General features: G+C 44.7%; 2 protein-coding genes and 1 long non-coding RNA gene across 6 annotated transcripts in view; 1 reads left to right on the top strand and 2 right to left on the bottom strand.

The window, feature by feature from the left end:
- Positions 1-18,440, top strand: part of arntl (aryl hydrocarbon receptor nuclear translocator like) — a 56,251-nt gene extending 37,811 nt beyond the window's left edge. For both annotated transcript variants that reach the window (XM_033038828.1, XM_033038827.1), the window contains exons 12-18: positions 830-936; positions 2,575-2,725; positions 3,796-3,884; positions 4,723-4,831; positions 7,383-7,476; positions 11,960-12,056; positions 15,956-18,440. In XM_033038828.1, coding sequence (XP_032894719.1) covers positions 830-936; positions 2,575-2,725; positions 3,796-3,884; positions 4,723-4,831; positions 7,383-7,476; positions 11,960-12,056; positions 15,956-16,110 — 802 coding nt within the window. In that variant the 3' untranslated portion in view covers positions 16,111-18,440. The remainder of the gene's footprint in view (positions 1-829; positions 937-2,574; positions 2,726-3,795; positions 3,885-4,722; positions 4,832-7,382; positions 7,477-11,959; positions 12,057-15,955) is intronic.
- On the bottom strand, positions 13,367-14,452 carry LOC116984599. Its single transcript, XR_004415078.1, has 3 exons — positions 14,437-14,452; positions 13,846-13,855; positions 13,367-13,521 (listed from the first exon to the last, which is right to left on the bottom strand). It is a non-coding gene; the product is annotated as an uncharacterized LOC116984599 (long non-coding RNA).
- Positions 18,441-19,925: 1,485 nt separating the features above from the next.
- Positions 19,926-21,457, bottom strand: part of btbd10 (BTB domain containing 10) — a 66,138-nt gene continuing 64,606 nt past the window's right edge. For all 3 annotated transcript variants that reach the window (XM_033038826.1, XM_033038824.1, XM_033038823.1), the window contains one exon: positions 19,926-20,928. In XM_033038826.1, coding sequence (XP_032894717.1) covers positions 20,633-20,928 — 296 coding nt within the window. In that variant the 3' untranslated portion in view covers positions 19,926-20,632. The remainder of the gene's footprint in view (positions 20,929-21,457) is intronic.

Genomic DNA, 21,457 nt, shown 5'->3' with positions numbered 1-21,457 from the left:
CGGGCCTATCGGGACACGTTCCGTTCTTCGGTTGTCGGCGACGCGGTTGTCCAGTGGGTGGCTCCCTGGGGCACTCCTGCCGCACGCGCGGCTCGCCTGGACACTCCCGCCGTTTGATGGTTGATACAGATTTTATGAGTTGAAAGACGTGTTCCCATGCTAAGGGGCATGGATGAAATTAACATTCCCACTCTTTCTCCCAAGGTAGAGGATTCTAAAACTAGAGGGCATAAGCTCAAGGAGAGAGAGAGGAGATATTTAAGAACGTACTCAGGGGTAACCTTTTCACTCGGGGTGGTCAGTATCTGAAATGAACTGCTAGAGGAGGCCAGAGAAGCAGATACAATTACATTTTTTCATAGACATTTGAACAGGTATATGGATAGGGTTTAGAGGGCTATGGGCCAAATGCAGGAAATGGCACTAGCCCAAAATGCCAACTTTGTTAGCGTTGCCAAGGCAAGCCAAAGGGCCAGTTTCTGCTGTGCTGCTCTATGCCTCAGCAGAGGTTCATAGACCATGAAGGTTCAAGCCGATTGGAAAATGACCATGAAGGGAGAGAATTGGTTTACACACGGTTGTTGTGATCTGGAGTGGATGGCTTGAAAGGACGATGGAAGTGGATTCAGCAGAAACCTTTGAAGTACGAAATGGATTTATTTAAATGAAAATGTTGAGAACTTTGGGGAAAAGCTGTGGGATCATTGGGATGTTAAAAGAGTCCTGGAAGCCACTTTGGTTTCTTGTTCTGTGTGTTTTGAGCGTTTTGCCTTTGCACAGGCTGCAATGTAATTCATGCAGTTAAAGTGTATCGCTTCATTGTCTCCAGGGCAACGGTGATTCTAGGATATTTGCCGCAAGAGTTGCTAGGAACCTCGTGTTACGAGTACTTCCACCAAGATGATATCGTGCATCTTGCAGAGTGCCATCGACAAGGTAAAACAAAGGCAGACACATTCCAGTACAAAATATTACCGATGTTGGAAATCTGAAATGAAAGCAGAAACATTCTGGAAATGCTTTAGAGACCGAGCAGTATCTGTGGAGAGGGAAACACAGTAAAAACTTTTTTCAGGTTTAGAGATACAGCTTGGAAATAGCTCTTGCCGTACACCGAGACCACACCACCCATCAATCACCCGTTGACACTAGTTCTATGATATCCCACTTTCTCATCCACTCCCGACACAAAAGGAGCAATTTACAGAAGCCAATTAACCTACAAACCTGCACGTCTTTGGGATGTGAGAGGAAACGGAGCACCCAGAAGAAACCCACGCGATCACAGGGAGAATGTGCAAATTCCAGACAGACAGCAGCAAACTGACTCCAGTCAAAACCAGAACACCCAAAGGAAACTCATCCAGTCCGAGGGAGAATCACTATACTTCTTCTAAGATAGTCCTTTTGCCTTTTTCTCTGGGTTTCATGCAAAAAAGAAATCCACTGCCGAATGAAGGGAAGTTTGGAGAAGCAAACATTTTTTTTACTTACAGTATGATATGGCACATCAAAAAAAATCAGTGGAAGTCAAAATCTATGGTACATTACTGTAATCTCAAGCACATTGCCTATTTTTTTAAATTATTAAATTGTTCCTTACAATGTACTTTAAAAAAAAAAAAAATTTCTAGGACACCTGTGTTAATGAGCCATGCATTGTATTTTGTGAGGTGCATTCGCGTGAAGATGCCTTTCTCGGTTTGTACACAGGAACCGTCCACCAGCAGCAATGATATTTTTTAATTGGGGTGTAGGTATTGGACCCTGACATTGGAAACCCCTGTGCTTTTCTTCCGTCTAATGCGGTGTGATCTTAATCATCAGCCAGAATGTTCACAGGGCCTCCGCTAACGTCTCGTTCAAAAGGCAGTGCAGCCCTCCCTCGGTACTGTTCCAAACAGGATTTCTGCAAACACCTGGACTATTATTCCACCCTCTACCTTCTGAAAGTGCTTGAAAATCCCCAAAGCTGTAGATGCTGCAAAGATGAATTAAAAACAAGAGTGAACCAGTTATGATTTGGAAGAAGGCCCTTCGTCTATGGACGCTGCCTGAGTTGTTGAGTGTTTCCAGGATTTCCTGTTATTTTGGAGAATTGGGATTCCTCCCAGATGCCAAAGACACGGGATTGGATGTCGAATTGGTACGGTAAATTGCCCTTCACGTGTCGATGCGTGGGAGAATCTAGGGGGAGTTGACGGGAATATGGGGAGAATAAAGAAGGCTAGTACAAACGGGTGGTTGATGGTCAGAGTGGACTTTGTGGGCTGAAGGGCTGGTTCCCACGCTCGTCTAACGCTCAACTTTATCATGAGTCCAAAACATTACGTGGATCCGAGCTTTCTCTTTGTAACATTGGAAATGAAAGGCATTTTGTCTGTTTAATGTGTTAGAAGATGGACTGTTAGACCTACAGAAAATGTGTATCGATCAACAACATCACCAAAACTATTTCAGTCCTTGCTTTAAATATCTTCGAGAACCTAGCTCCAGTCTTAAGATGTGTTTATGAAGTTGGAGTATGTGTTGTTATTCCAGGCACGTGTCTGAGTGTGTTCTGTTTGTTTACAGTATTACAGAGCAGAGACAAGTTCACCACCAGCTGCTATAAGTTCAGGATAAAGGAAGGTTCCTTCATCACACTGCGCAGTCACTGGTTCAGTTTCCTGAATCCATGGACCAAGGAAGTCGAATATATTGTTTCCAGGAACACAGTTGTCTTGTAAGTTGAGAGACTGGAGAGAGAGAAAGTAGAGAAGGGAAAAGTAGATTTCTTAATCTGTCAATGTTGATATTGCTCTCCTCACCTGCTTCCCATCCTCAACTTTCTGTGAACACGGATTCTTGATAACCTCCAGTCCTACTACGCACAGACTACTATTCCCAGGAAAATACCTAAGACTGCTGGGCAACTAATTGTGTTTCAGTTGGTGACCTCTCCTGTACCTACTTTTAGGGTCTTCCCTCGCTGTTAATTCTCGGCACTCCTCCAATTCTTGATCTTCCCCAGTTTCCTGCATTTTAGCATTGACATCCATCCTTTTTGTTGGCCAACAGTTTGTTCACAAACAATATCTATACGACGTGGGTCAGGAGATCCTTAGTGGGGAAGAGTTTTGGGAAGCTCAGGATTACCGCCACCCCCCCCCCCCCACCCCACCCACCCCAATCACCCAGGCATTCCCATCTTCCTAGCTCCGATTAATTTTCTGGATGACATGGATCCTAAAGCACTGTCACTCCCCAGTAATCAAGGAATCTCCAGGGACCCAGTTCTGCTCTCATCATGTAAATGGTCTAGGTGCCATTGCATGTACAACCTACAGGAAGTTTGGGTTAAAGTGAGGTGGTAGGAATGTGCAGAGGGAAGCACTTCACCCCATAATACCTGCCCCATTTTGAAGAAAGCAAAAGCTTACTGGACATCACAACTTTAGCTCCGCGGCCCCTTTAACTTCCTCATCCTCACGACCCTGTCCCACCACCTTATCAGGGGGAATGTCCAAGTTCTCAATAATTCTGAGTTTACTTTTTATCCTCGTTTGCAAAGAAGGCACAAGAACATTGGAGCGAAACCTACTCCACTCTCAGTAAGGTCATTGATGGGTCTCTATGTCAACCGTATTTGTTGTCCAAAATCCTATTAATTCCATTCACCTATGTTCTCTGGTTGATCTCTTTACTTCTATTAAGTATCCTATTTGCCGAACTAGTTTCAAGCAATATAAAATCTCAGATCACCAACCCCAAAAAGGAATTGACTCATTGTAGATCACTGTTGTCTGATTTCAGTGCCAGCTCTCTGGACAGAGGGGACTCTGCCAATCTACCGCTCGCCAACACTCCGCCCAGCGTGGACAGCGTGCTGCAGTCTGGAGAAGGTACAGGATAGATTTTGATGAAGCAGTGCATGGACGTCTTGCAAAAGGAATTATTCCGTTTATTTATATTCCCTTGTACAGAGACACAGTGAAATACTTGTTCTGCATGCCATCCATTCAAATCGTACCATACACAAGTATAAGAATAGGAAATCTCCAGAGATGCTGCCTGTCTCGCTGAGTTACTCCAATATTTTGTATATACATGTATAATATGTCCTATTCTGATGCAACACCCAGAGAGCTGCTGCATTACTCCTGCAATTGCTGAATCTCTGAAAAATCTGATCATAGCCCAAAGGGGCATGTAATTTCTTATTTCCTCACTTTAAGTCGTAATGGAGAACTTCAACTTGTGCTCGGTCTACCAAGGCCTGTAGGATCTCTCGATTGCTATTCCCATTCCAATACCGGCCTTTCTGTCCTGGGCCTCCTCCATTGCCAGAGTGAGGACATAGACAAACTGGAGGAATAATAGTTCATATTCTGCTTGGGCAGCTGACAATCCAGCTCTATGAACATTGAATTCTCCAATTTTAATTAATGACATAACCCTCCTCTCTCCCTTCTCCCATCCATCCCCCATGCCCCACCTGGACCTGTACCTATTTCTCCCCTCCACATGGCCAATGTGAACATAGAACGATACAGCATAGGAATAGGCCACAATGTCCATGCCGAACATGAAGCCATGTTAAATTAATTCCTACTGCAAGTTATCCAGGGTGCCTGTCTAAGAGCCTCTTAAATGGGAGTAGATATGAAGACCATAACTTGGCCACTCGAGTAATGATGCACAGAACGATGACATGCTTCTCCCTCTTTCTTTTGTCCGCAGCTAGTTCAAAGCATGTTGTCACTGCTGTTCCCGGCATTCCCGGGGGAACCCGTGCCGGAGCAGGGAAGATCGGGCGGATGATAGCTGAAGAGGTTTTGGAACAACAAAGGTAACTTTCTTATTAACCAGTTCCCTCTGAAAGACACAGGTGAATCGATTCACATGGCCCTGTCTTGTCAAAGGATTGTGGTCTAATTGGTCGTCCAGTTGAATTGGTGACTGTCCAGGTTTTCCAAAACCTACGCACCATCAATCAGCTCCTCATATTCCGCTTGGGAAGTTTTCAGCACGACGGTATGAACATTGAATTCTCCAATTTCAAGTATCCACTCTTGTTCCTACCAAGGCGCAGACACATCTCTCCCACTTGCCCCAGACACCCTCGTCCATGCGCTCATTTCCCATCTCGAAGTCCCGCATCTCCATCCACCCATCTCCATCCTTCCAGCTTTCCAATTCGTTCTTTTTCTGACCTCCGTTTGTCTCCTTTTCACCTATAGCCTCTGTCACTTACTCCACCCATCTACTGATTCCCCCCACCTGTATCCACCTAGCACTTGCCAGGCCTTGTCCCACCCCCATCTCTTGTTTTTCCAAGCTTTCTTCCCGCCACTCCATCATTCTGAAGAATGGCCAAATAGACAATAGACAATAGGTGCAGGAGTAGGCCATTCGGCCCTTCGAGCCAGCACCGCCATTCAATGTGATCATGGCTGATCATCCACAATCAGTACACCATTCCTGCCTTCTCCCCATATCCCCTGACTCCGCCATTTTTAAGAGCCCTATCTAGCTCTCTCTTGAAAGCATCCAGAGAACCCGCCTCCACCACCCTCTGAGGCAGAGAATTCCACAGACTCACCACTCCGTGAGAAAAGGTGTTTCCTCGTCTCCGTTCCAAATGGCTTACTCCTTATTCTTAAATTGTGGCCCCTGGTTCTGGACTCCCCCAACATCGGAAACATGTTTCCTGCCTCTAGCGTGTCCAAACCCTTAACAATCTTATATGTTTCAATGAGAGTCCCTCTCATCCTTCTAAATTCCAGAGTATACAAGCCCAACTGCTCCATTCTCTCAGCATATGACAGTCCCGCCATCCCGGGAATTAACCTTGTAAACCTACGCTGCACTCCCTCAATAGCAAGAATGTCCTTCCTCAAATTAGGGGACCAATACTCCAGGTGTGGTCTCACTAGAGCTCAGTACAACTACAGAAGGACCTCTTTGCTCCTATATTCGATTCCTCTTGTTATAAAGGCCAACATGCCATTTGCTTTCTTCACTGCCTGCTGTACCTGCATGATTACTTTCATAGACTGATGTACAAGGACCCCCAGATCCCATTGTACTTCCCCTTTTCCCAACTTGACGCCAACTTGGTCCCGACCTGAAAGATTGTCTGCCCGACCCTCGGAGTTCCTTCAGCACTGTTTTTTCCTCCCTCCCTCATGTGGTTGTTTCAGTATTTATTTGATCCCTTTCACAGTCTTAAGGCATCCCAAAGTTAAAGCACTGTGGCCCAGATTCAGTGGGGAACACTCTCTCAGGACTGAAGCGTTGCTGGATTGTGGCGGTGTCTCGGGATGAGATGTTGAGCTGAGACCTAATCATTCCCCTTTGTTAGATATTTCAATGAATAGAATTCTTGCTGGTGTTCAGGGTCAATATTTATCCCCGAATATTACAAAAAGCGAATTATTTGATTGCTATATGAAAGGTGTGATTAAGCCAGAGAGGGTGCGGAAAAGATTCACAGGAATGTTGGTTGGACTTGGGCTTGAGTTATGAGGGAGGGACTGGTCAGACTGGGACTGTATTCCCTGCAGCAAAGGAGGTTGAGGTATGACCTTATAAAGGGTTCTAAAATCGAGATGCATAGATGGTCGCAACATTTTTACCAAGGTAGGGGAGTCTAAAACTATAGGATGAGGTGGGAACAATTTAAAGGAATGTGAGGAGCAAATTGTTCACACAGAGGGTGATGGGTATCTAAGCGCAGACCAACCTCCCTTCCATAGACTCCAATTGCACAGCAATTATGCCACCAGCATAATTAAGGATGAATACTTTGAGAAGAATTCCTCTTGCACAGTGGATTGCAATCTGGAATGTACAGCCTAAAGTGTTTTGGAAGTCGATTTACCAGGAATTTTCAAAGGGAAATTGGGTAAGTACACAAAGGGATTGAATCTGCAGGGTTGTGCGAGTGAGCAGGGGAGTGGGACAAACAAGAGTTCTTCAGGAAGATTGGTATGTTTATTATGGTTATGTATATCTGAGATAAAGTGAAAAGCTTTGTTTGCCTGATATCCAGCCAAATCATACATGTATAATCAAGTCATACACAGGTACAACAGGAAGTACAAAGAGAAATATAACAGAGTGCAGGATATAGCTTTACAGCGTTGTAGTGTTGCAGTTACAGAGAAAAAGTCCAACATCTGCAAGGAGGTAGGTTGGAAGATTGAAACTACCCTTAAGAGAGAATGAACGGGATGAGAGAGGTCCTTGATTATGTTGGCTGCAGGTTTTATGGTTACCTCCTGTACATGTTGGGTTACAGAGCGTGTTTCCATGCTGTCTGGCTTGTGATGCTGTGATTTGATTCATTTGTAAAGTTATTTTGCCATTTATTGAACTCTACTCCTTGTTTCTCACAGGATGAGAGGATCGTCCTCTTCGAGCTGCAGTTCCAGTCCCCTGAACGTCACCAGCACACCGCCCCCTGACGCAACTTCTCCAATCGGCAAGAAGGTAGGTACTTGGCCATCACGTATTGCCCAAACCTGTTCCACTAATGCTCCCACTCCAGTGAATCAGTTGGCAGGATTTTGCATCCTCTGCCCTTCCCCACTGGCAGACTAACCCAGTCCACAGGTAGACACAAAATGCTGGAGTAGCTCAGCGGGACAGGCAGCATCTCTGGATAGGAATGGGTGACGTTTCGGGTTGAAACCTTTCTTCAGACGCAGTCAGACCCAGTTCATGTGCAGGCTCTCTGCACTGGGCCACACCATCCTAGACTTGGAAAGCACGGCCATGCTTCACTTGTCTATGGTCAACCTGAGATTTAGATACATGTAGGAAGGAACTGCAGATGCTGGTTTACACCAAAGATAGACACAGAATACTGGAGCAACTCAGCGGCTCAGGCAGCATCTCTGGACTTACTGTATAGGGACATTTAAAAACTCTTAAGCACCCAGAGGAAATGCATAGTCACAGGGAGAACGCGCAAACTCCACACAGACAGCACCTGAGATCAGGTTCAAACCTGTGTCTCTGACGCTGTGAGGCAGCAACTTTATCAGCTGCCCCACTGTGCCGATATATCTGTTTAAGGAGAGTAATCTGCTGCACTGTTGTAGAGGAGACTTTCCCAGTGTGCCTGAAGTTCCAGTGGTGTCTAGCCACGAGGCATAGTGGCAGATATTAGAACATGCTTATATGACAGGAGAAATTACATTTGTGTTTAATCACTTTTTGGATAAAATTGCTGGTTAGATGGCAAATCACTAATTACTTCAAATTGTTCATTTGAACAAAAGGTTTGTTTCCAACTATTTGATCTTCTGAAATCTTATTTATTCCTGCTGACTGTTTAATCCAATCCTACCCTAACCATAGCACATTGTTCTAGTTTTGTAGTGATAATAGTTTATTATTGTCATTTTTGTTACCAAGATACAGTGGAAAAACATTGTTTGCATACTATCCTGTCGAATCATACTAGCCAACCTTCCCTGAGCTCTGCTAAGTGCTGGGAAATTCCCACCAGAACAGCTCAGAGAGTAATGTAGACATGTAGAAGAACCAACGAGAGAGCAGGCTATTCTAGACTGGGTATTGAGTAATGAGGAAGGGTTAGTTAGCAGTCTTGTTGTGCGTGGCCCCTTGGGCAAGAGTGACCATAATATGGTTGAGTTCTTCATTAGGATGGATTGACATTGTTAATTCAAAAACAAGGGTCCTGAACTTAAAGAAAGGTGACTTTGAGGGTATGAGGCGTGAACTGGCCAAGATAGACTGGCAAATTATTCTTTAAGGGTTGACGGTGGATATGCAATGGAAGGCATTTAAAAACTGCATGGATGAACTACAACAAGTGTTCATCCCAGTTTGGCAAAAGAATAAATCAGGGAAGGTAGTGCATCTGTGGATAACAAGGGAAATCAGGGATAGTATCAAAACAAAAGATGAGGTGTACAAATTAACCAGAACAAGCAGCCTACCAGAGGACTGGGAGAAATTCAGAGTCCAGCAGAGGAGGACAAAAGGCTTAATTAGGAAAGGGAAAATAGATTATGAAAGAAAACTGGCAGGGAACATAAAAACTGACTGCAAAAGTTTTTATAGATATGTGATGAGGAAAAGATTAGTTAAAACAAATGTAGGTCCCTTGCAGTCAGAAACAGGCGAATTGATCATGGGGAACAAGGACATGGCAGACCAATTAAATAACTACTTTGGTTCTGTCTTCACTAAGGAAGACATAAACAATCTGCCGGAAATAGCAAGGGACCGGGGGTTAAATGAGATGGAGGAACTGAGTGAAACCCAGGTTAGCCGGGAAGTGGTGTTAGGTAAATTGAATGAATTAAAGGCCGATAAATCCCCAGGGCCAGATAGGCTGCATCCCAGAGTACTTAAGGAAGTAGCCGCAGAAATAGTGGATGTATTAGTGATAATTTTTCAAAACTCTTTAGATTCTGGAGTAGTTCCTGAGGACTGGAGGGTAGCTAATGTAACCCCACTTTTTAAAAAGGGAGGGAGAGAGAAAACGGGGAATTACAGACCAGTTAGTCTAACATCGGTGGTGGGGTAAATTCTGGAGTCAGTTATCAAAGATGGGATAGCAGCACATTTGGAAAGTGGTGAATTCATTGGACAAAGTCAGCATGGATTTATGAAAAGTAAATCATGTCTGACGAATCTTATAGAATTTTTCGAGGATGTAACTAGTAGCGTGGATAAGGGAGAACCAGTGGATCTGTTATATCTGGACTTTCAGAAGGCTTTCGACAAGGTCCCACATAAGAGATTAGTATACAAACTTAAAGCACATGGTATTGGGGGTTCAGTATTGATGTGGATAGAGAACTGGCTGGCAGACAGGAAGCAAAGAGTGGGAGTAAACGGGTCCTTTTCAGAATGGCAGGCAGTGACTAGTGGGGTACCGCAAGGCTCAGTGCTGGGACCCCAGCTATTTACAATATATATTAATGATCTGGATGAGGGAATTGAATGCAAGATCTCCAAGTTTGCAGATGACACAAAGCTGGGGGGGCAGTGTTAGCTGTGAGGAGGATGCTAGAAGGCTGCAAGGTGACTTGGATAGGCTGGGTGAGTGGGCAAATGCATGGCAGATGCAGTATAATGTGGATAAATGTGAGGTTATCCACTTTGGTGGCAAAAACAGGAAAGTAGACTATTATCTGAATGGTGGCCGATTAGGAAAAGGGGAGATGCAACGAGACCTGGGTGTCATGGTACATCAGTCATTGAAAGTAGGAATGCAGGTGCAGCAGGCAGTGAAGAAAGCAAATGGTATGTTAGCATTCATAGCAAAAGGATTTGAGTATAAGAGCAGGGAGGTTCTACTTCAGTTGTACAGGGTCTTGGTGTGACCACACCTGGAGTATTGCGTACAGTTTTGTTCTCCTAATCTGAGGAAAGACATTCTTGCCATAGAGGGAGTACAGAGAAGGTTCACCAGACTGATTCCTGGGATGGCAGGACTTTCATATGAAGAAAGACTGGATAGACTCGGCTTGTACACGCTGGAATTCAGAAGATTGAGGGGGGATCTTATAGAAACTTACAAAATTCTTAAGGGGTTGGACAGGCTAGATGCAGGAAGATTATTCCCGATGTTGGGGAAGTCTAGAACTAGGGGTCACAGTTTAAGGATAAGAGGGAAGTCTTTTAGGACTGAGATGAGAAAATCATTTTTTACACAGAGAGTGGCGAATCTGTGGAATTCTCTGCCACAGAAGGTAGTTGAGGCCAGTTCATTGGCTATATTTAAGAGGGAGTTAGATGTGGCCCTTGTGGCTAAAGGGATCAGGGGGTATGGAGAGAAGGCAGGGATGGGATACTGAGTTGAATGATCAGCCATGATCATATTGAATGGCGGTGCAGGCTCGAAGGGCCGAATGGTCTACTCCTGCACCTATTTTCTATGTATCTATCTAATCTAATGAGTGCCAGTGACTTCTGCTGTTCTTGCCTTTGCCATGAGGTGGAGCTGCTGCCTGTGTTAACGAGTGCTTGTACCTACTGACGGGCCTGATAATCATGAATTACAAGACGTCCCTCAACCTCAATAATGAGCAGTTCTTTAAGGTGACCCAGTGGACATAGGACACCTACTGTGTTAACATCAAAGATCCTAGATCTTTGGTTAACATCACCCTGCTCCCTGTTACATTGCCCTGTCACACTGATAAGGTGATATTAGCACCACAGGGAGCCATTGCCTACAGCACCTGTGCTAACTATAAGGAGGACCTGAAATTACTCTCTCCCTCGTGCTCTTTCCCCAAAGCCCTGCATCTATTTTCTCTTTATATTTATTCAGCAGAACCTTTCACTGTAAGCCACACCATGGAGGATTTGTCTGTGTATTTGAAAAGTTGTTAAGTAATTTGTCACTGTTCAGCAGTTGCACTCCAATGACTTGCCCTCTGTGAAAAGAGTTGCCCATCATGTTCCTATTAAATCTTTCCCCTCTCACCTCAAACCTCACCCTATCTATTCCCCCCCCCCATGATTTTATGCACGTCTATAAAATCACCGCACAATCTCCTTATACTCAATATCACCCAGAATATGGTTGAATATCAAACCAAACACAGTGCTGGAGGTACTCAGCAGGTCAGGCAGCATCTGTGGAGGGAATGGCCAGATGACGTTTTACGTCAGGCCCCTTCTTAAAACTGATGGAGAAAGGTTGGTCTGAAGAAGAGCCCTGACCCAAGACATAGTGTGCCCATTCCCTCCGCAGATGCTGCCTGACCTGCTGAGTTCCTCCAGCGCTGTGTTTTGCTTAAGATTCCAGTGTTTGCAGATTCTTGTGACTGCATAATTTTGAATATCTTTTAAACTCTCCTGCTTCAAAGAAACTAACTCAGCTTCTCCTGTCTTTCTACATATCACTGATGAATCGACAAGACCTTAAACAAGGCTGTATCTGATTTCTCCATCATATCTGATGGGTATTTTATTCTCTCTCTAGATTATGAATGGCACATCAGACATGCCTACTACAGGAGGACAGCCTGGGCAAATGACAGAAGGAACAGGATATCTATACACTGACAACTCTCTACTCAGTAAGTGCTGCAGCTTTTGCCATTGCCAGAGCCAAGAAACTCTGTGCCCTTTTGCAAGTTCTCAGTACTTAAAGTGACAAATTACAGGAAAGAGGTGGCATCTGGCTGGTTGTTCCTGCTTATGTTTCTTGTCAACTAGAATTACCCAGTCTAATTTACTGTCCTTGTATGCACTTCCTGCCATAGTACATTGAAGATGGAATGGTTTTAAGTGTCTAGTTTTCTCCTGGGCTTGACTTTTAACTGTTCACCAAACAGTAATCTTCAGGTCTAATGGACCCCCATGGCAATCAGAGCTAAAAGGCCCTTCAGCCCAACTTGTCCATGCGGAGCAAGTTGGCATTCTGGGCTAGTCCATCAGCCTGCACTTGGCCTGTATCTGTCCAATCATTTCCAATCCATATCTGGCCAAATGTCTTTTAAAACTCATAATTACATCCGCTTCTATAGCCTCCCCTGGCAGCTGATTCCAGAAACTAACCACTGTCTGAATGATACAGCTTCCCCCCATGTCCCTCTTACTTCACTCCCTTCTCATTTAAGCCTCTGCCCTCTAGTTTTGGAATCCTCTATCCAGGGAACCAAACTGTGAGCATTCACATTTTACATGACCATGAACATCTCAATAAGGCCACCACTCATCCTCCTCTGCTCTAAATAGAAATGTTCCATCCTGTGCAAAAACTCGCAAATTCAGGTATCATACTGGTGAATCTCTTCTGCACCCACTCCAAATTAATGTCATCCATCCTAGAGCTGGGCAACCAGAACTGGGCACAATCCTTGAGATTTGAGGACTCTTTTTGGTCAACCTCAGACCTGAGGTAAATGGTTCAAGTAATGAGAGAGGTTGATAAAGATAACCTAGTCAGCCTCTGCTGCATCTCAATGTTTAATCTCCACTTCCATTAGAGTTGGAGCACTGTGTGCCATTCTACTCGCCCAGTTGTGGGAAGAATGCCATTAAGTTGGGACAGTGGCGCAGTGGTAGAGTTGCTGCCTTACAGCGAATGCAGCGCCGGAGACCCGGGTTCGATCCCGACTACGGGTGTTGTCTGTATGGAGTCTGTACGTTCTTCCCGTGACCTGCGTGGGTTTTCTCCGACATCTTTGGTTTCCTCCCATACTCCAAAGATGTACAGGTTTGTAGGTTAATTGGCTTGGTAAATGTCAAAATTGTCCCTAGTGGGTGTAGGATAGTGTTAATGTGCGGGGATCGCTGGTCGGCGTGGACCCGGGTAGAGGAAGATAAGAGAAGTGGATACAATTACCACTTTCAAGACATGGATAGGGTTTAGAGGGATTTGGGCCACATGCAGGCAAATGGGACAAGCCCTGAATGTCAACTTGGTCTGCTTGGCCGAGTCGGGCTGAAGGGCCTGTTTCTGTGCTCGACAGCTCTGACTCAAAAGGGCAAGCTTGTGGTGAATGACATTCACATTCCTACTCTGAAACTGTATTAAGGCTTGCAGGTAGAGCAGAGAGAAATACCATTGTGTAGAATGTAGTTTTATCAGCCATGATCACATTGAATGGTGGTGCTGGCTCGAAGGGACGAATGGCCTACTCCTGCACCTATTGTCTATTATGGAAACCTTTTTATTTCACGGCTCCCAGTTTGGCAATGAATCAATGTTCAGCACATTAACCTGTTTTTTAAATGTCCCAATTTATATTCCGCCATTTAAAAACAATGATCATGTTTTCCTCCCCTCTCCAACGAGAGTTCAGCAACATCCTCTCTTGCTGCTCTCCAAGTATCTTCATTCCCTTTGTCCTGTTTTCACACCTTACACTTCCTTGTCTGTGTATCTCCCTCCCCCCTGACATCAGTCTGAAGAAGGGTCTCGACCTGAAACCTCACCCATTCCTTCTCGAGATACTGCCTGTCCCGCTGAGTTACTCCAGCATTTTGTGTCTGTCTTCAGTTTAAACCAGCATCTGCAGTTCCTTCCTACACATCAAATATTTATTAGCAGGTCAGATATTGACAGCCCAAAAGGCCACTTGAATGGTAGGAGTAGAGTTCTGATGTGTGGGGCTTGACAGCTGCTCCAGGTGATTCATAATTTAGAGGAAGCAGTTGTAGCCCAAATAGCTGATAGTTAATAATGAAGGCTTTAATTGGCTTTCAATTTGAGGCACTCACCGGTGACCCAGCAGGCTGTCTGTACACAGCTGCAACATTGTCAACAAGATCTATTGACAGATTTTATTTTTAAAGGAATATTCCCAAGCCTGTTTGTAGCTTTTGTGTGTCTGGCGCCAGTGTTTGCCAGCGAGACTTTTGCTGGATTATTGGTTGGTTTGTGAGTGTCAGGTGCACCAACCTAGTAAAAAGCTTTGTTGGCATGCTATCCAGTCAAATTATATTGAGTACAATCAAGCTATACACAAGTACAACAGGTAGAGCAGAGCAAAATACCAGTGTAGAATATAGTTTTACAGCATTATAGTGTTACAGTTCCAAGATCTGCAATGACGAAGGTTTTAAGATCGGGACTATGTCCTAGTTTATGGGAAGACCATTCAATAGGGGTCAATTACAGTGGGGAAGTAGCTGTTCCTGTGTCTGCTGGCACGTACTTTCAAGCTTTTGTATCTTTTACCTAGTGTGAGAAGGGAGAAGTGACGGGGTTAAAAATTGTGTCCAATTTCAGGCTTCGCATTTGACGATGTCGAGATATTGAAGAAAAGGAATTTACTAGGGTCAGGAATGTGGAAATTTGGATGTGTTGGAGCACCTGGGATTCTCCTTGGTGCAGATTTAATAGGTGTTAAAAGGAGAAGTTATTGCCGCTGGGTGAACAGTCAATAACCAGAGGACACCGAGGTAAACGACAAAGGAAACAGAGATGACTTGGAAAGTGCAGCATTGTAAAGTCAGCTGTACAGCATGGCCTCAGATTAAATGGACGTACCTTTAGAAAGGAAATGAGGAATTTCTTTAGTCAGAGGGTGATGAATCTGTGGAATTCATTGCCACAGACGCTGTGGAGGCCGTCATTGGGTATTTTTAAGGCGGAGATTGATAGATTCTTGATTAGTACCGGTTATGGGGAGAGGGCAGGAGAATGGGGTTGAGAGGGAAGAATAGTTCAGCTATGATTGAATGGTGGAGTAAACATGATGGGCGATATGGCCTAATTCTGTTCCTATGACTTATGAACCAGACACTTTGGCGTACCTTGGCTATACTGAACAAGTTAGCATTCTGAGCTACTTGCATTTTTCCCATATCCCTCCAAACCCTTCTTATCCATATCTGTCCCCAAATGTCTTTTTTAAGTCTTAATTGCAACTGCTTCTGCAGTTTCCTCTAGCAGCTCACTCCAGATACAGATGACTCAGAGTGAAAAATGTTGCCTTTGAGGTTCTTCTTAAATCTCTCCCCTATCATCTTATGCCTATGCCTTCTAGTTTTAGTATTCTCTACCCTTGGAGAAAGGCTGTGAGTGTTCACTTTATCCATGCCCTTCATCATCTTATACTCCTCAATAAAGTCACCCCTCAGCCTCCAACACTCTATAAAGCAAAGATCCCAGCCTAATCACCCTCTCCCTACAACTCCAGCCCAGGTAACATTCTGGTAAATCTCTTCTGCACTCGTTCCAACTACGACACTCTATATCTGGGCGTCCAGAACTGCGCACAAACGTTGATTTGTAGAACATTCCTTTAAGTGGACAATCAGCCACCCTCAAAGCTGGAAAATAAAAATTCTATAAAGCCCAAGACTCAACAGAGCTTTAGAGTAGTAATCAAATATGTTGTCAAGCCTACCTACCCTTTAATAGATGTTTAGATAAAACAATGATTCTCAACATCTATGGCATTTCCATTGGTGAGATTTTTGGCTGCAAATTTATCTATGCTCTCTTATCTCTACCTTTCCACAGGTGGCAGCTCTCACCTGGGTATCGGTGAGGAGGATCGCTCGGTGAGCAGTCCCAGTAACGACGAGGCAGCCATGGCGGTGATCATGAGTCTCCTGGAGGCCGATGCTGGGCTTGGCGGTCCGGTTGATTTCAGCGACTTACCTTGGCCCCTCTGATCATCCCCATGCCGACAGCTTGCGGAGCTCGACTTGGACTGATTCGCAGAACACTGAATGTGGATGGAGCTGCTCTTGGCTGCTAAGTGTGCGTGTTGTGTTTGCCTACATGTTGCACAGAGCTGAAACTGTTGTATCTGGATCCCACAGGACACATACCCTGTCTTTGCATCATCCTCGATAAAACTGGCATTGAACTTGCTCAGTTATCAGCTACTGATGTGTACGGAGGACATTTTAAGCTTTGCACAATTATATTTTTGTGGCTTTCTGAAATCTAATTCAAAGAGTGTTCTTCTGCAAAACTAAATGTTAAAGTAGGGGTTTATTTTTGCTTCATGTTCTATTTCAGACACATGTACAGATATTTATCATCTTAGCTGTGAAATGTTGCTTTAAAGCTACAGAGTTTAGTCTGTTTGTACAGTATTTTATAGAGGAATCATGTATAAAAGAGATCGTCATCTTTTAAACTTAAACTATTTGTATATATTGTGTAAACAGAATTTGTACCGATACTTCTCTAACCTCTTGCCCCATCCCAGGTGAGTTTGCTTCAACAGGGATGTGCTGCTTTCTTTCTGTACATACAAAACATTTAATTTATTCTCCAATCTCTTCTTTGCTCGAACATTGGTCTGCTGTTAACAGATTTAACATTTTACCTGGAAATTCACCACTTCTTGTAAGTTGTTTCAATGTTCTTTATTGCATATTTTTTAAGAAAAGCAGGATATATAATAAAGCAAACAGAAGCTATTATCAGCATGCTGTGTTTCAACAAAGAACGGGGGATTAAACAGCCGAGACATTTGTGCCAGGTTGTTGCATACGGCAAGAACATGCAGAGGAAACTCAACATTACACACCAGCCATTTTGGAGTAGTGGGTGCAGTACTGGCCACTGTGTTACAGGAAGGATGGGGAGGCTTTGGAGAGGGTACAGAACTGGTTCACCAGGATGGAAACTGGTTCAGAAGGTATTGGTTATAAGGAAGGGAGACACAATAGAAGTTTATAAAATTAAAAGGGAGTCTGTCAGAATCTTTTTCCCAGGATGGAAATGCCAGATTAGAGGGCAGAGTTTGTCTGGGGGGGAAAAAGTTTAAAGATGTGTGGGACAAATTTTCTTTAAACAGAAAGGTGGGTGCCTGGAATGCACTGCCAGGGGTGGTGGCGGTGGAGGCAGATCCGATAGTGGTGTTTAGATAGCCACATAGATATGCAGTGAATCATAACTCTACACAGTACTTCTTCACAGACTGTAAAAGGAGCAATAAATCCACCACCTCCTTCACCCATCTTGCAATCTCACCCTGCTGTGATGCACTGCAGGATAAACATGTTAAATGCATTGATAGTGGGTGATTGTTCAGCAAGTTCATTTATGGAGTTATGAATTGATTTATGGAATGGCAAGTTTCTGTTGCATAAGTATTTAAAAAAATTAGACTTCAACCTTTTCATGGGGGGATGAATGGATTGTCCTGCATTATAACAGTACTTCTTTAGCTCTTTGGTAGAACAGCCAAAGTGTTGACAGCTGCCATGAATGGAGACTGCTTTGACGTAGTGACCCTCAGGCAACTTGATCCTTTGCTTGCTACAAATTTCCCGCAGGATATAGCAGTGTTAGGATTATTTTGACAAGCATATGGAACTGACAATTGCTGACAGACAAGCGGATACTTTGGGACCCGCGTGATGGATTTGCGGTTGCGGTGGGACTCCGGGCACCTTCTGCGGGGTGGAATAGACACAAAGTGCTGGAGTAACTCAGCGGGTAGGCAGTATCTCTGGAGAAAAAGGATGGATCAGGTCTCGACCCTCAACGTTACCCATCCTTTTTTCCCCCAGAGATGCCGCATGATCCGCTGAATTACTCCAGCACTCTGTCTATCTTCCGTTCCACGCATTCTGCTGGGTGGGAACTGTTTTGTTAGCAATGCCCGACTGGTTGAGCGAAATGCCTTGATTTAACCACACGTTGCCCTTGGCCTATAACGCCAGGAATCCACATTTTTGACTTGTAAATGATGTGGCAAACTGTCAGGTTGCATCAAGCTTGGTTTGGGAATAGCTCTGTCCAAGCCCGCAAGAAATTGCAGAGAGTTGTGGATGTACCCGAGTACATCACACAGACCCGACTTGCGACTATCGACTCCATCTACACTTTACACTGCCTCAGAAAAACAGCCACGATAAAGACTTGTTCCACCCTGATCATTCCTCTTCCTCCCTGCTCCCGTCTGCCAGATGGTAAGGAAGCATATGCCACCGACTCAGGAACAACTTGTACCCCTCCATTATCAGGCAACATTATCTAGATGTGGCCCTTGTGGCTAAAGGGATCAGGGGGTATGGAGAGAAGGCAGGTACAGGATACCGAGTTGGATGATCAGCCATGATCATATTGAATGGCCTACTCCTGTACCTATTTTCTATGTTTCTGAATGATCCTTCCATAATCTAGGGTGCTGTTCGATTCACCTCTGCCCTATTGAGGACATTGGACTTTGTCTAAGGAACTGTTTAACCACAATACTGAACACTATAATCTGCCTTCTACCCCATTGCTCTATCTATTGTACTTGAGTTTGGTGTGATTGTACCTATGTATGGTATACACAATCTGTCTGGAGAGCAAAAAAGCTTTTCACTGTACCTCGATACATTCAACAATAATAAACCTAAGCCCTTATAAATGGTTCTCAAGAGCTTTTCCACAATTCTTCAACCACTTCAATCCCTGTCTCCCACTTGCATATCTCCAAGGAAACTAGGTTCTTCCTTTGTGTTGTGTAGACCCACTCAATTCTGCACGCCAGTTGCATCTTTCCTTTCTGAAGAGGCCCTGGCTTTGCCGATTTTTCTGCTCAATGCAAATTAGCAGGTCCTGGCACTACACACCCACGTGACCAGTTAGGAGCCTAACTAATGTTTCAAATCGTTCTACAGTGACAAACCTCTGACTGCAAACTATCCAGCAACCTTCAGGGATCTGAACAAATGCCAAGATGCCTTCGATCCTATACCCGTGGTACATTGCCACAGATTGTGTGCGCCTTTGACTTGTTTGTCAACATCAGCGCTAGTACGTATTTGTGAGCATGAATATCTTTTCTGCTTGCATGTTATCTCTTCATGCCTTACCCATTCTTTTGTATTTCTCTTTATGTATTAAATATCTTAGGATTTCCTGTGATCTTAAGTTTCGTGTGTAGTTCAACTCCCACTTCAGACACTTATTAACGCTCTGAGGGAATGCAACAGTGTCCAAGGTACACATCTGAAAGATTGCAAAACTTTAGACTTTAGAGATACAGTGCGGAAACAGGTCCTTCGGCCCACCGAGTCCACACCGACCAGTGATCACCCCGTACACTAGCACTATCCTACACAACAGGGATAATTTACAAATTTTACCAATAACAATTAACCTACAAACTGTCCATGTTTAGAGTGTGGGAGGAAACCCACCTGCTCACGGGGAGAACGTACAAACTCTGTACAGACAGCACCTGTAGTTAGGATCGAACTGGGGTCTCTGGAGCTGTAAGGCCGCGACTCTACTGCTGTGCAGCCCTAAACTGACGTCCATCTGTACCCTATCCACACTAAAATACGAAGTCCCTCCAAAACAATTACCGTACACAGCTACAATGGTGTTCAGAACCAATATTTAACCTTCTGGTCAATTGCGCTGGGAATGATATCTTGCCGCACAACAGAACGGGAGGCAAAATGAAGAGATGCATTGACACATTCAGAATAGCCAGCTCGGAAAAAGGTGATAAGAAAACAACATCCAAAGAGACAGAAATGCTTGTGATGTTTATTTATATAATCATTCCTCAGCTGTTAGAAATACTTAGAACACTGCTGCAACATTTACATATAGTTCAGGAAATTAAAATAAACGTAACGATTTCACGGGACAGCACTTGCCTCCTCCGCACCTCCATAGATCATTTACCCCATGCACCACCACTCCTGATAAATTTGCTGGATGTACAAACGCTTCAAACCTCCTGGGCAAATTTGGTGCACAGAACTTGGAGACCTCCCTTGTCCCGTGTTTCACCCTGTGCTGTGTCAACCATGCTGAATCTGCACGAACTTAATGCATTTCACGGTACAGGTGGCTTTTTGAAACAAAAAAATTGCAGATCAAAGCCATTCCCGGTACATAGCACCCAGGCTGCAATCGCCTTTAAGTAACATTGTGCATTAAAAAATAAGAATGTGGAAGGATGAAAGACATTCCTCTCTCACCCTTCCTCCCAGAACCAAAAGCAATCGGCTGTTGGCCTTGTTGCTTGTGAAACACAAGTGGCGACTTAATACGAGGAGCGGGTCACTTGGTTACGGCTAGGGTTGGTTCAGATTAGTGTACAACGCTGACACTATTTTCTCTTGCACAGATAAATGCATCATGACAACGTCAATCATCAGCAGCATGCGCGAGGGTTTCCCACGGCCCTCCCCCCTCTCTCCCCACCCTCCCCACTCACGCGAGCCGTCAGACGGCCGGGGGTGGGGGTTCCAGGTCGGGCTCGTTGCTGTTGGGGAGGATGTCGAGCTCGTCCACCTGTGGCGTGGTGTGCATGACCACCAGCTGGTCCTGTGGGAAGTCAGCCGCAGCCGCCACCAGGTTGGTGATGGACTTGCTCTTCACACACTGGAAGTCCACGTGGCGGCTCTTCCCTTCCTCCTTCTCCCAGGACATCCTGATGAATGGCCGCTGCACATAGTTGTAGATGACCTCGGGACGTCCCCCTGGCCTTTTCTTCACCTTTTCCTTGTACGTGGGGTAACCTAAACACAGAGGGACACACATGATGCTGCAGCCTTTCTCCTGGGGTAGAAACCTGACCTGAGCCCATAGACCTGAGCCCATAGCTTCTAGCTTGTCAAACTCCCTACAGACTGCACTCTAGCAAGTTTAAAGGAGATGTGCAGGGAAAGGAATATTTTTTTAATACACACACACAGTGGAAGTTTTTTTTTTAATGCACACACACACACACAGTGGTGGGTGCCTGGAACGTGCTGCTAGAAGTGGCAGTGGAAGCAGATACAATGGTAGCGCTTAATAGGCTTTTAGATTGGCTGAAGAGAATGAAGGGATGTGGGCCACAAGCAGGCAGACATGATATCATGCTCAGTAGACATAGTGGGCCAAAAGAGCCCATTTCTGTGCTATATTCTGTGCCAGAATATAGCACAGAATAGACACAATGATAGCTGTATTGTATGGATGTGATTGTTCTGGAGATGGTGCATAAGGTGTGCAGATGGGGTGATTGCACAGAGGCTTTCCCCCCCATGGGTGAGAGAATCAAGA

The sequence above is a fragment of the Amblyraja radiata genome, chromosome 20, assembly GCF_010909765.2.
Source record: "Amblyraja radiata isolate CabotCenter1 chromosome 20, sAmbRad1.1.pri, whole genome shotgun sequence".
Lineage (NCBI taxonomy): Eukaryota > Metazoa > Chordata > Chondrichthyes > Rajiformes > Rajidae > Amblyraja > Amblyraja radiata.
This window is presented reverse-complemented; position numbering and strand designations above follow the sequence as displayed.